The sequence below is a fragment of the Rhododendron vialii genome, chromosome 13a (genome assembly GCF_030253575.1).
Source record: "Rhododendron vialii isolate Sample 1 chromosome 13a, ASM3025357v1".
In the NCBI taxonomy this organism is placed as follows: domain Eukaryota; kingdom Viridiplantae; phylum Streptophyta; class Magnoliopsida; order Ericales; family Ericaceae; genus Rhododendron; species Rhododendron vialii.
The window spans coordinates 21,731,364-21,745,431 of NC_080569.1; the positions used below are offsets into that span (position 1 = coordinate 21,731,364).

Consider the following 14,068-nt stretch of genomic DNA (forward strand, 5'->3'; position numbering starts at 1 on the left):
GGAGGAAAAAATTGATGTGAAAGGTATAATGATGATGTCTTTTTAATAAGTTGGAGTTACGAAGCAGGACACTTAAAAAGGGACGGAGGGAGTACAACCATTTCAAAATTAGGCCAAAAATTGCTCTGTCCCATTAATCTTGGTGGTACACACATCGGACATAAATTTCATTTACAATGAGGACCTTGTCACTGCTGCGAGCAACGAACATAATATGGTAGTACTATGCTTTTCTGGGAAAGCCTATCTGTGTCCCATAAATATAATCCATACGTATGTTTTATCGAATTTGCTGGTCTTTGAAAAAATGAAATTGATCACACATCGATATCAACACTAACGATTACGGTTGTAAGAATAAATTTCTGAAAAGAAATACTTTGTTCATTTGGATCGTAATTTTTGATAAATATCAAGTTTTTATATGTACGAGACAAACCTCAACAACCGGATACACCGGACTTCCAACCCTAATTCTTTTTTTGCACTGTTCAGCTAGAGAGAGAAGCTCTGGGTGGGTTCCCCACCACCCCCTCCGCCCCGCTGCCCCCTCCTTTTTTTCCCCTCCCCCGCTATCTTCCTTCCTCTTCTCCTCTCAATTCCCCATCTCTAGCCTTCTCCTCTCCTATTTTCTTTCTAGGTCCATGATTGTGAGGTGGTTGAGACTCTCTCCTTAAGAAGATGAGACATCCCACTCTCTTTAGCCAGATCTAAAGTTCTAGATTTAGTTTTTTGGAATTAGTTCAACGGTGATGGCAACGGCATCTGCAGCGGCCGGCTTCAGCTTTCAGTCTACTGCAATAGGAATGAGCTTTAAGTTGGTGAGCTTAAGTTGGTGCAGTGGTCCATCCAGGAAAGTCTGCTCTATGTCCATACCTGTCCACTCCAGTCTTGACCACTCCAACCCTCTTTATGAGTGTGATTGACGGATCCGACTCCGTCGTCTTGGCTCTAGACAGCTTTTAGTTTGTTTTTTGGTTGTATTTTGTTTTCGTTTTCTCTATATTTTCGAACCGATAGTGTCCGCTTTTGTTGTAATATTTTCTTATATATTAATTGCATTTTCTCGTTCGTACAAAAACAGTACGAGGATGATAAGCCCCTAGCTTACAAAGGATCCTTTTTCTTCCATGTTGTTTAGGGCATCCACATCTCACTCTCTACTCCCCTTTGAAAACTAAAATAGCGAGGAAATATGTGAAAAGAGGACTGCATCAGTCTCGTTTGGGAATCCAGCAAATTAACATTTGCTACAGATGCTTGCTTCTTCAAGCGAGTCACTATTCACTCCATTAGCAGTATTTTAATATTTTCGCCTCAGATTGAATTTTGTCTTCATCCCATATCTTGTTCCACCCCATATCTTGTTCCACGTCCCAATCCAAACAACAGAAAGTCTAAACTAATCGTTGATTTCAACGGCACGCGTGTTGGGCCAACTCCGGATCTTATAAAAATACATAAAAATGTTCATAAATCTTAAAATAATTTTTTATTGGACCCCAATAAAAAATCAGCTCCAACGGATATCGATAAGTATTTTTCTAAATTCGTTGGGTGAAAATTGTCAAACTGCTTAGTTTCGCCCCTATTAATCCAGAAAAAATACTTACCGATATTCATTAGAGCTGATTTATTACAGAGCTCCATAAAAAATTATTTTAAAAATTGTGAATATTTTTTTTGTATTTTTGTGAAACACAGAGTGAGCTCTACACGCATGGTAAAAATATGCGGTAAGAGTAGCACTGCTAATCCAAACAAACGACTTCTTGGTTGCAATACTAATAAAGAATTTGCAATACTAATAAAGAATGTACAAATAGGCAAAGAAAATATTATATTTGTAAGACCTAGTTATAATAGAGAGTTTGATACAGTAGATATTTTAAAAATGAATAGCTAAAGTAATAAAGTGACTTTTTAAAATGTAAATTGGTCCAAAATGTAGAAAGGCTGATGCGGATGCTCTTAGTAACTATTTCCTTTGAGGTTATTAAACCACCCAGCCCCAAAGCAGAACATCCAAAAACTAGCAGGAAAGCTGGGTAACTCAGAATCTCGTGTACAATTTCCATTGGGTTTCAGCCGAGGAACAAAAGACATAGTAAAACTGAGAGACGGTGGACAAATGAATTCCCTTTAAAACTAAATTAACCCAGGTCACAACTTTCACCAGAAAACCTGAATCGGCAAAACCGAATTTCCTTTCACAGTTTCAGTATTGCAGTTACAAAAATTTCACAGTATTGCAGTTTCACTATTCTCTTTATAAATCATGTAGTATTGCAGGTACAAAAATTTAGCATCACGCTTGACAAAAATTGGGGAAACAGGGGTTCAGACCCTCTTCAATGCAGCCAATAGTGCGGCATCGGAACTGTCCATTTCGACAATCAATTGTGCAGATACGTTTGTTGTTAACTCAGGTGAGTGTTTTAATAAATTTGAACCATTGATTACGGAAACAGGCAGTCGGATGCCGCACTTCCTGGTACACTGCAGGGTCTGGTTGACATGAATCAAAACGAGTGCATCAGTTTGCGTACGAATCCTCATGGATAAAACAAGTTATCCAATTAGTTCAAAGTGAAGAAATAATTCGGTACTATCATCACTTGCACTCTCGAAATACGTTAAATATGAGAAGGAAATTTTTTAAAAGAAAAAAAAGAGGGGAAATTATGAGGGGAATGTGGACGAGCAACAATCGAATCGTCAATTCCGAGAGTGACGACTGAAACGATATCTCGCCGTAATCATTTCTGTACCTCCTGCTGTGTTTGAAGAAACAGAGGGTGTGTTCTGTTCTTCAATTTCTCAATTACAAACAGAGGATTGTTATTTACCACAAAAAAAAAATTGAATTGTCGGAAATTAACGAACGAGAAGAAAGAGTAGCGATTACACAAGCATATATATATATTTACACACACACACACGTATACAAAGATGTAGATCTTCCGGTTTACAGCAGCAGCTTTTTGGAAACCAGGAAGAAACCCTGGCTAAAGAGGGGATGAAGATGAAGCGTCCATCGGCTTAGAGGTATGTTTGGAAATGCAGGCTAGAGTTTATTTATAGGGTGGCTGACCTTTTTTCCTTGACTTCCCTTATGCCTCCATATCCAAACCCTAGATACCTTTGCTTACATGATGTAGAGTTACCACATTACCCTCGTCATGAAATGTTTGATAAAACTTTATTTTATACTCTTTCCCTAAATATTGGTCTATCTTTTCATCTTTTAGGTTCTAAAAATTGAGGAACAATATTAGAAATTATGTGTTGTATTTTTTGGGGGTGAAACTGTGTTGTAGTTCGAATGCAATTACTGCATATCTTTTTAAGAAATTAAAATCTCTCAAAAAGTACAAGATTATTGAACAAAAGAGGAAAGATTTGACAGTTACATGCATATCAGTTTAATTAGAATCCTAAAAAAAAAAATGCTATTTGTGATTTTTTATTTAAATTTCTCTTTGTGACTTCATGTATTTCATTGTTATCTTTTATATTTCTCGTCTAATTTAATAGATAAATTGTTATTGGTGACTTCATATATTTCATTATTATCTTTTTACATTTCTCATGTAATTCCATAGTAAGCGCTACACATACATCTAAAATTAAAAAAGATGCCAAGACCCATTATAACACGTGAAAAGAAGTACTTAAAGTGCGAATGGCGCATGAGTTTTTGATAGTGAGCTTAACTGAATTTATTTATTTATTTATTAATATGTAAACTTAACTTGATGGTTTATGTTTAGATTGTTTTTGTGATATTTCTCAAATAACGTAAGACTATGATAATATGGTAGGGTCATAGTACCTTCAGAATTCTAAAGAAAAACATTTCAAAAAGAAACCTTTACAAATAAAAAGTAAAGATTTTCAAAAATTGGAACCTTTTTCAAATGAGAACAAGCCTTCTTGTAATATAAGAAACCGTAGGACCTAATGCAAGAAAAAATTATTTATGTATATTTTGCAATAATGTAATGCAAGCATTTCACCTACCTAATATTAGAAATCGTCTTGATGACTTTTTGTGATCGGAGACGAGTCTTATCTGAGTGAGGTCCTGAATATTTGTTTGTGAGTTTAGGCCTTATTTGTGGTTGCTTTTCTTGATGTATTGTTTTCTTATCAATGAAAGCACCTCTAAACTTTGACCAAAAAAAAAAAAAATTTACACTTATCTAAGATGAATAGGAACCATTTTTTCTTTTTCTGTTCAACATAAATAAATAAATAATGGGATAAGTTTGTTACGGGTGGCTACTGAAACTTTGTAAATTGCAGAGGCTGATGGTGTAAATATAATTAAGTGTAGGGTCCATCACGGATATTCAGAACCTACCTTCTAGGGCTTCAAAATGTAGAGAGAGAAAAGGGAGAGTTTTTCGCTTCAATCTCCCTCTCTAGACTCTGTTCCCCAGCACCTGAAGCAAAACCACCTCAACCCATGCATCTTCTCTGCAATACAGCTTTCGGGTCTTCACATTCCAATTACAAAACTTAAACATCTGCACAAAAAAGGTGTTAATTTTTCATTTGTAAGTAGTAAGCTCTTTCTTTTTCTATTTCCTTCTTGTTTTCCATTGATTTTGTCATCAGATTCTCTTCATACAACAAAAAGTGTCGTTACCCAATTCGAGATTGCTATTTTTTTAAAATCTTGATTGAATTGAAGAACATATAGTATTTGTTTGGGGTGGGAGAGTTTCATGGGGAAATCTGGGGGTAGGAAAAAGAAAGGTGGTGTTAACCAAAACCAGGTTTCAGGAGCTAATAACCCTATACCATATGCTAATGGTGGTGTTGATTTGAACTCTTCAATTTTATTGAAAAGAGCCCATGAGCTCAAAGAGGAAGGAAACAGGAGATTTCAAGCCAAAGATTATGTGGGTGCTCTTGAACAATATGATAATGCCCTTAAACTTACCCCCAAGACACACCAGGACCGAGCTGTGTTTCATAGCAACAGAGCGGCTTGTTTGATGCAAATGAAGCCCGTAGACTATGAAACTGTGATTTCTGAGTGTTCTATGGCGCTTCAGGTTGAGCCCAAATTTGCCCGGGCCTTACTTCGTAGGGCTAAGGCATTTGAGGCTATTGGAAAATATGAAATGGCGATGCTAGATGTGCAGGCTCTATTGGGTGCTGAACCAAACCACAGGGATGCTTTGGAGATTGGACGGCGATTGAGGACAGCTCTCGGGCCCCATCACGAGGCCCAGCTGGACCTCCAAAGCCGCCCTTCTCCGGCGGCTCTAGGGGCTTCTGTGGTACGTGGAGCACCGGTTTCTGGTATTGGACCATGTTTACCAGCAAGGCCCATGCCAAAGAAGGCAGCAGCTTCGGCACTTGGGCCAGTTGTATTGCCAAGTGATAATAAGCCGGATAAGCCACAACTGGTTCCGCTTGCTGAAAGTGGCCCTAAGGTCAACAACCACTTACCAAAGCTTGCTTTGAAGCCTTCAAATGGTTCTACAAAATCCAATGCGACTAAGGGTAACCAAAAGGAACAGGCAACTTCATCCGTGTCCCTGGCATTGGAGACTGCAGTTAAGTTGAGGCCACTGAAGCTTGTTTATGATCATGACATAAGGCTAGCCGAAATGCCTGTGAATTGCAGCTTTAGAGGGTTAAGGGAGATTGTAAGCAAGCGCTTCCCACCTTCAAAGTCAGTTTTGATCAAGTACAAGGATAGTGATGGTGATTTAGTAACTATAACATGTACTAAAGAACTCAAGTTGGCAGAGTCGTCTGTTGATGGTGTTATTGTAGAAGATCCTGAGACAGACAAAGTCGACTCAGTTGGGATGTTGAGATTGCACATTGTTGATGTGGGTCCGGAGCAGGAGCCACCTATACTGGAAGAGGAGGAGGAGGAGAAGTCTCTAACTACTGAGGAGATAAAAGGAGATGAGAGTGGTTCACATTCTTCTCTGGGTGATTCTACCATGGAAAGTGTGGATACCGAAATAGATAAGCCAGCAAAGGAACCTCCCAAGGAAAAGTCTGGAGCTTTAGAGGACCCTGAGTGCAAAGAAGTGGAGATGGACGACTGGTTGGTTGAATTTGCTCAGTTATTCCGGAGCCATGTGGGTATTGACCCAGACGCCCATATTGATTTGCATGAACTTGGGATGGAGCTGTGTTCAGAAGCCCTTGAAGATACAATAACCAGTGAAGAGGCCCAAAGCCTTTTTGATAAGGCTGCCTCAAAATTCCAGGAGGTGGGGGCATTGGCTTTCTTCAATTGGGGCAATGTACATATGTGTGCCGCAAGGAAACGGATTCCCATTGATGACTCCGCTGAAAAAGAGTTGGTGGCAACACAGCTTCAGGCAGCTTATGAATGGGTGAGAGAAAAATACTCTCTGGCCAAAGAGAAGTACGAGGAAGCAATGAAGATTAAACCTGATTTTTATGAGGGGTTACTTGCTTTGGGCCAGCAACAATTTGAAATGGCAAAACTTCATTGGTCCTATGTAGTGGCTAAGAAAGATGATCTCTCAAAATGGGATCCTAGTGAAACTATTGGACTTTATGACAGTGCAGAGGAGAAAATGAAAGCTGCTACTGAGATGTGGGAGAAGGTGGAGGAGCAGAGAGCTATTGAGCTAAAAGATCCAAGTGCAAACAAGAGGGAAGAAGTGAAAAGAAAGAAACAAGGAAGTGGTAACGAAGGTGAGTCCTCTGGGAACAGTGGTCGAGGAGAGATTTCAGCTGTTGAAGCAGCAGAACAGGCAGCGATGATGAGATCACAGATACATCTGTTTTGGGGTAACATGCTTTTTGAGCGTTCTCAAGTTGAATTTAAACTGGGGTTGGATGTTTGGAAAAAGAACATGGATGATGCTGTTGAGCGATTCAAGCTTGCTGGGGCTTCTGATGTCGACATTGCAACCGTTTTGAAAAACCATTGCTGTAATGATGATGCAGTTCAAGGGGATGACAAGAAAGTTGTGAAACTAAGTGATGACGTGGCTGATAAGGCAGATAAAAATGCTGACGCAAGTGAAGTAGTGGTAGAGTGAAGTTCGTTAATGTGCTTGGCGCCTTCAGTTAGTTGGCTGTGCATTTTCTCCTGATTTTTGAGTTTTGATTGGAGAGAGGCGGTGCTTTTTCTTTCAACGTAAGGCCAGGCTATTGGATTTTTTTCCCCTTTAAAAATAGAAAGCCAGGTGGCAGCGCCACCCTGCTGTGTACTCACCCAGAAACTGTGTACTCACCCAGAAAGTACGAGCTTGAATTTTACCTGGTCAAAGAACATTAGTTTTGCAGTATTTATGAGTTTTTTAAGAGAAATATTAAGTGCTTGGGTGTTGGGACAAGCATTTTGGCTTAACTTTCTATTCTAATTGAGGGTTGGCTTTTGCATTCTTGACTTCGTTGATAATTTTTGTGTTTGGTCCGTCTTTTTTCTTGGAGTGACAAGTCATTAAATTATTACGCAGGATTCGAATCTGTGGAAACTGACTCTCAACATTGGTCAAACCATGTCTGTATTTTACTCCTCTGAAGTAGATTTGGTGATGGATTCCTTTGACAAATGTACTCATATACTGCCAGTCAGCGTCATATCAGAGCAACAGAACATTCTCATGACTTTTCCTGTGCTAGTTCTGCTGCATTTTTTTGTGGCTGGGTTTGCAGTAGATTAAGTGTTGTTGACTCAAAGATGCCAGGCATATATCTTCCCCCAAAGAGTACATTACGACCTATTAAAGAAATTAGAGGTCCTTGAAACACGGCGATGTTCCAGTTATAAATCAGTTAAAGGTAGTGTTGTCGTTAGAAATTGCGGTTTTAAAACCATAAATCAGTTAAGGTAGTGTTTGTCGTTAGGAATTGCTGTTATGGCATGGCCAGATGATAAATACTTTCACTTTTCCGTTTGACCAAAAAAAGACGATAAATACTTTCATTTCATTTAGCCAAGGAGTCCTTTTTTATTTAGTGCTGCAATTACCATAGTAAAGGTCAGTAATGTCATTAAAAAGGTCCAATCTCCACCACCTCATTAAACTACCTTCGCAGCAGAAGTGCGAGGTTAATTTAGTTACCTTTTGGGATGGTATTCTTTCAGGATACAGATTACTTTTGCCAAGTAAGTGATAAGCATTAACATAGGTAAGGTATATATAGATAGTTTCCTAGGGTCTGAAATTATTCATTGAGGAAGAAAAGGACTGCTATTCATTGAGTTGTCTTTCATCTTGTGTTGAACTGGTATTTATGAAGTAAAGTACATCTCTTAATTCTTTTTCAGATGAAAATGATTTAGCGTATTGTTTGGTGTTATTTTGTTAAATGGTAGTTGTAGAAATGAAATATTCTCTGCTGGTAAAAAAAATGGAAGAGGGTGTGAATTTTCTCTTTTGGTACTTGAATTTTTATTGCCATTTTATGTAGAACTATAGATTACGGTGGGATTCAGACCCACATCTCTTGCAATAAAAGCATGTCTTGCCTATTTAGACCACATGACAATGTATTCATCTATTGAAACAATCCTTTTATTGATTGGGACTTGAAATCTACATTTTTTATGCATTTCAATATCCACGATTTGCAACTGGGCCTTTTCGGTTCTCCATTCAATTCACGATTTGACTGCTATGGTATTCTCTACATTTTCGTAAACAAGCCTTGATGGTGGTCTGATGTGGAGAAACTGAGGACATTAATGGTATCTTTATCCGTTTGTTGTTAACTTTTTAAGAACTTCAGTAAGCACGAATTATTTCTGAAAGAAAAGGTAACTCTTTCGCGCCGGCCTTGAACTTCCCATCCTCTACTACAACTTACAAGGCCACTTGGACGCTACTCATACTACCGGATGCAGATTTGTGATGGAACTCAACATATTGTCTTTCTTTCTGTTGAAGTTGGATTTTTATGAATATTCCTCATCTGCATTGTAAATCTCAATCTGATGCGGTTTCACCTCAATGATGTGTTTTAAGGCTTATGTGTCTATTTATTACACGATCCTGGAGAACTTTCATGTATGGAAGGCTTACTGGCTTGAACAGCAGTGTTACCCTGCTTTCACCATCTTACATCAATCATGAGGTAAGAAACCCTATGCGTAATAATAAAATGGACTCAGTTATCTTGCTTGCATATTTTGTACTCAATTGTTGTGTTTATTTGTTGGGTTTTCTATCCAGAAGATTGTGAATCGTCAAAATAACCAGCTAGATTTAGCTTTTCTAGATGGAAATCCGTTCGTCTTGGACTTAGTTCGAGGTACTAGTTGTGTTTTGGAAGTGTTTATTTATCCGTCGACATGAAAACTCGGATCACGACTTCTCAATAACACAAGTTGTTTTGTAAATTTGGTAGGAAACTTGTGCTTTTATGTGATTTCTCTTCTGTTGACAAAATTTGAGTTGAAGAATTGTTCTTACAGGACATTTGGTTTTTGTTGTTTCCTTAGTCCTTACCATGCACCCGATTCTTTTATATGGTAGTACTTTATAGTCATTTTTTTCTGCACAACTATATATTATCGAATTTACCGTCATGCATTTGTTTACGAGTCACTTATTTTCCATATAGGTGTGGAAGTCCTATACCATACATGTGTTTCCAATATGTCTAGATTTAACGTCACTTGGTAATGGTCCTTGGGTCATATCTATAAAAGGTCCTTGCCCAGCTTTATATGTGCTCCACTTCTACAATGTCCTTCCTCGTGGAGTATGCCCACTAAAAGCATATTAGACCTAAGTTAGCATGCCTTTAACATGGAATCAATAGGCTAATTTATGTGGAATTTCCTTCATACGCTGAGCAGTTTTTTTTTTCTTTTTCTTTTTCTGAAATGCTTTTGTTTTTGTTCCTAACTCTTTTTTTTTTTAGTGACGTAGGAACCACCCCATGGCAGGGCCACATTGGACCCACCCTTGTTCCAAACTCTTGTCTGAGTATCACTCTTTCAGGTGTTTATATACGGAGCAACACTAAACATGTGTAGAAAAACAACTTGAAAAGAGAAATACATTAGTGTAAATAAGTAAATGTGAACCTCTTCTGCTGTGAGGGTTGTTTCATAATTAGACTGGCTATCCCATTTCTCTTCCTGGGTTTTCTGATGTGCATTTTGCATTTGTGTGGCTATAACTTCTTTAAGCTTTGATGAAAATCTCTCTCTTAGTTGAAACCCAAGGACCAAATATTTGAGCTGTTGCTTCGATTGAAAACTTCCACCTTAGCGGGATATGTTTTGGAGGGGAGAAGGGGGATAAATAAGATGGGATAAAGAGGTGGATATGATTGGTGGAGGGATTATTGTAGAAGCAGGGTTTAAAAGTTACTTGGTTTAACTTACCCAAAAAAAAAAAAAGTTGTTTTGTTTAGTTCTTTTAGAAGGGAGATACGAGGGGGTGGATAACATATAATTGAGTGAATTTCTTATTTTGCCCTTGGTTGTTAAACAACTAATGGGGCCAGAGGGGTGTTTTAGTAAAAATGGAAGCCGGTTAAGAATTGGACACCCCTTAATCCCCCTCCAAAGGGATATAAATATCCAGGCCAAAACTTATTCGGGTGTTGAGATGAAAACAAACAAAGGATATACACCACCCGGATATTTATATCTGGTCATTGCCCATATCCGGCTTCTATATCCTTCTACCGAAGGAGCCGGAGGTGATTCTGGTGGAGGTATAATAATACTTATTGTTGTTTCCCTTGGCACAAATTTAGAGCAATTTGGAACTCAATACTGAACTCTCTACATGAATCATACTCCTTAATGTCTTTCACTTTTTATTTTTAAACTATAGAACTACTCCAAGACAAATAAAGATGCTTTTCAGTTTTCACCAAACATTTCACATTAAAAAGGCAAATCTTGTTACTGTATATAACACAATACATATACCCCCACAGCCAGACATCAACACCTTCAAATCCAAGACAAGCTCTATACTTATTTATAAACTCCAAGACAAGCCAACCCAACCCTCTGATCAACGCATCCGATAACCGAAAGAACTAGGCTAAACTAACAATTTAGGTTTGAGTAATTACCTTATTAGCCTTACGAACACATAAACACAGACAAACACGGTTGACTTCTTTTAAACGAACTCAAACTGTTACAATCGGATCCAAGTTAACGGTACCTTCCACGGCCTTCATGGCTTCAAACCTTGGCTCCTTGGCCTGGAACTTGAGACCAGCATATAGCTTCATGTAGTCCTCAAACACGAATTTCGGATACACTTGCTTTTTCTCTTCTTCTTTCTCCACTAGTGCAGGTGATGGATAGATGACGGCATCACCGCCCGGATTGTAGAATGAGGCTACTGACATTCTGTTGCCATCCGGCTGAGCAATGACACGGTGCATCACACTCTTGTACTTTCCATTTGTGATTACCTACATAAACACCATGAGAAACAATTACTTCTTTTTTTTCGTTTCTTTTTTTGATCCGGAAACAATTACTCTGTTAGAATCACAGTTTTACCGAGGCTATGAAGCTCAGGTGCGGTGTCAAACACCAGCACTCAGGAGACTCTCACGACACTTGGGGAACATCAGTTAGATGAAAACAAATACAAAAGTTGGAAAAGAATGTACAATGAGAATAGTGTACATTTGTATCTATTGATCTTGTTTTTTGGATTTCTAGCAACTTTTGGAATGTCAAGATCAATGATTTCTCATCTATGGTGTATTTATTGAGGGGCTTTTCTCCCCAAATGCATGTCTATAATTATTATTTTTTGATCGGCCCCAAATGTCTATAACTTGCTCTATTGGTTTTGGTAAATTGTAATTACTGCATGAAAGCGTATACGTTTAAGATATGCAGTATATTATGCTATTTTTGAAAGTTGTATTGTGCAGCATTTTTTTGATTACCTATGAATATGTACTCACGTGACATAAAAAAAAACATTTGCTAACATATACTATTTGCATGTCTCAGCTTGCCGTGTCCTGGAATCTTTTACAATTTGCGTATCTGCGTTTCCATGTCCATGCTTCTTAGTACCGAGGAAATGACCGATAAATTGTTTCGAATTTTTGAAATTGTACCTCAAGTTGGTCACCTATGTTGATCACAATGGAGTGTTTGAGTGGCGGGACATCGACCCATTCGCCGTCCTTGAGCAGCTGGAGTCCGCTGACCTTGTCGTCTTGGAAGAGCAGGATGAGGCCACCGGCGTCAGTGTGGGCCCGGAGGCCCTTGATCAGCTCCGGCCGGGGACATGGAGGGTAGTTGCTGACCTTGGTGCCAAAGGTGGGACCCGTGGAGCCATAGAAAGCCTTCTTGAGGTACCCTTTCTCTATCCCAAGATTCTCACATAGTAAGTCCAGGAGCTGCTCAGCTAGCTTTTCTAGTTTTCCAGCAAATTCCTTCATTGCCTTCCTGTTGGCGCTCACAAAATAAGAGTATGTAAGCATAATGGTAATCCAGGACAGACCTCTTTCGCGACCGATCATATAGCATAGCATTTGAGACCAAACTTATGAATTACGACATTATGAACCTGTAATCTTCTTCGAGATCGGGGATTTCGGACATGTTCGAAACGGGAAGGTGACGCAAGTGGAAGGTGGATTCCCAGTCCAGGTCGTCGATTTCGGACTGAACAGCCTCAAGACCCTTGCTTGCAACCATTTCCTTGAACCTTTCTTCCATGCACTTCTTGTAATGCTCCTTTGTTAGTCTCTCCACAGTGTCCATCAGCTCAACGGATATACCATGATTCATCAACTTCAAAATTCACCCAACAAAAAAGAACGAAAATCAGGAAAATCCTTGTTGGATTACTACAGCTTCAAATATAGTATTATACAATTGCATAGGGAGTGATTACTACCTCAAAGAAGCCCCAGTTCTCACAGGCATCCTTGATCATATCCATTGTTGTTGCTCTTTCTTCACCATTCAGTTTCTCCATGTCAATGACTGGGAATGCCTCCATCTCTCTCTCTCTCTCTCTCTCTCTCTCTCTCTCTCTCTCTCTCTCTGTGTGGTGTGAAATCTTAATTCCTATGTTTGAGGGAGGGCTTTGGGGTGCAATTTATAGGCCTCTTAAAGCATCTCTAGCCTTGACCCAAAATTACCCTTATCTATATATCCTCCTTTCTTTTCCATCCATAGGAACTCGTTCTGGCGGCAGTGGCCATGTGAGAGAGGGAGAGTTGCAGGCATCCAAACTTGAGAAAACCGACGCCATGCTCCCAAAATGGCATGGAAGGAGCCGTTGAAAAGATAAAAGAGCTATTAGAATATTGGGAAAAAAATGGGAAGAGACTTGGGTTGTCTCAAATTTGGGAAAAGAAATGGGTAAAATCCTGAATGGGAAAAGGTTTGGGTAAAAAATTGGAGAGGATTTTTTGTGGGTTTTGGCCAAATTTTAAATTTGAGTCCTAAAATGGATCGAGGTTGAAGATGCTCTTAGAAGTCGGAAAGTAGGAAAAAGATAAGACTGAAGGAAAAGACAAGAGTGAGTGGTCAATTTGGAATCCTAAACACTTAAAAAGATTTCTTTTTTTTTTTTTTGGTTTTTTGTTTTTTTGAGAAAAGAGACACTGATGGCTCATATATCATTTCGATATTGTGTTACTTTTATAGCAAAACGTTTTCCGAAATGCGAAAACATTTTTTTGGTTTATTTTCCTTAAATATGATTCTTTTCTTTCAAGAAATTCCTCAAAGGCTCAAACACAAGTTATCGAAGTCTGCCAACTCAACGAGTTTTTTGAAAAGCATTCTCGAAAATTGATTTTCAAAGCTATAGCCAAACAAGCCTACGTGTGAATACTCTTCGAAGTTGGCACTACTGAAAACTCTTTAGACAGGGTTCGAGTCTCACCAACAAACTACCGATTTCTACGTTGGGTTTAGGGATGAAATCAGGATTTAAATTTGGATTTTGTAAACGGGGGTGAACAATGAAGAGCAAGCACATGTACCACCACTTTGTAGACAAGTAAGTAGGTTGCTGGTCTTCTAGTCTCAATCAACCATTGACATAACCCGGAAATACTTTCCAATTGAATTCAGGATGTCGAACGACAT

The 14,068-nt window shown here is 38.8% G+C and overlaps 2 protein-coding genes and 1 non-coding gene across 3 annotated transcripts; 1 reads left to right on the forward strand and 2 right to left on the reverse strand.

The window, feature by feature from the left end:
* Positions 1 to 2,693: 2,693 nt before the first annotated feature.
* On the reverse strand, positions 2,694 to 2,820 carry LOC131315419 (small nucleolar RNA snoR111). Its single transcript, XR_009196748.1, has one exon. It is a non-coding gene; the product is annotated as a small nucleolar RNA snoR111 (small nucleolar RNA).
* A 1,531-nt stretch (positions 2,821 to 4,351) lies between these two features.
* LOC131315227 (protein CLMP1-like) lies at positions 4,352 to 7,395 on the forward strand. The gene is made up of 2 exons (XM_058344364.1): positions 4,352 to 7,199; positions 7,233 to 7,395. The coding sequence occupies exon 1, from the start codon at positions 4,734 to 4,736 to the stop codon at positions 7,050 to 7,052; it is 2,319 nt and encodes a 772-aa protein (XP_058200347.1). The 5' UTR covers positions 4,352 to 4,733; the 3' UTR covers positions 7,053 to 7,199; positions 7,233 to 7,395.
* A 3,442-nt stretch (positions 7,396 to 10,837) lies between these two features.
* On the reverse strand, positions 10,838 to 13,234 carry LOC131315228 (1-aminocyclopropane-1-carboxylate oxidase). Its single transcript, XM_058344366.1, has 4 exons — positions 12,864 to 13,234; positions 12,531 to 12,757; positions 12,076 to 12,409; positions 10,838 to 11,409 (listed from the first exon to the last, which is right to left on the reverse strand). Exons 1-4 carry the CDS (start codon positions 12,966 to 12,968, stop codon positions 11,119 to 11,121), a joined length of 957 nt encoding a protein of 318 aa, XP_058200349.1. The 5' UTR covers positions 12,969 to 13,234; the 3' UTR covers positions 10,838 to 11,118.
* Positions 13,235 to 14,068: the final 834 nt, after the last annotated feature.

Excerpts from the sequence above, each read along its gene's own strand:
- LOC131315227 (XM_058344364.1), top strand. The coding sequence starts at position 4,734 with ATGGGGAAATCTGGGGGTAGGAAAAAGAAAGGTGGTGTTAACCAAAAC.
- LOC131315228 (XM_058344366.1), bottom strand. The coding sequence starts at position 12,968 with ATGGAGGCATTCCCAGTCATTGACATGGAGAAACTGAATGGTGAAGAA. Across the intron at positions 12,758-12,863 it reads AGAACTGGGGCTTCTTTGAG|TTGATGAATCATGGTATATC; the intron begins GTAGTAATCACT and ends TGAATTTTGAAG. Across the intron at positions 11,410-12,075 it reads ACATAGGTGACCAACTTGAG|GTAATCACAAATGGAAAGTA; the intron begins GTACAATTTCAA and ends GTGTTTATGTAG.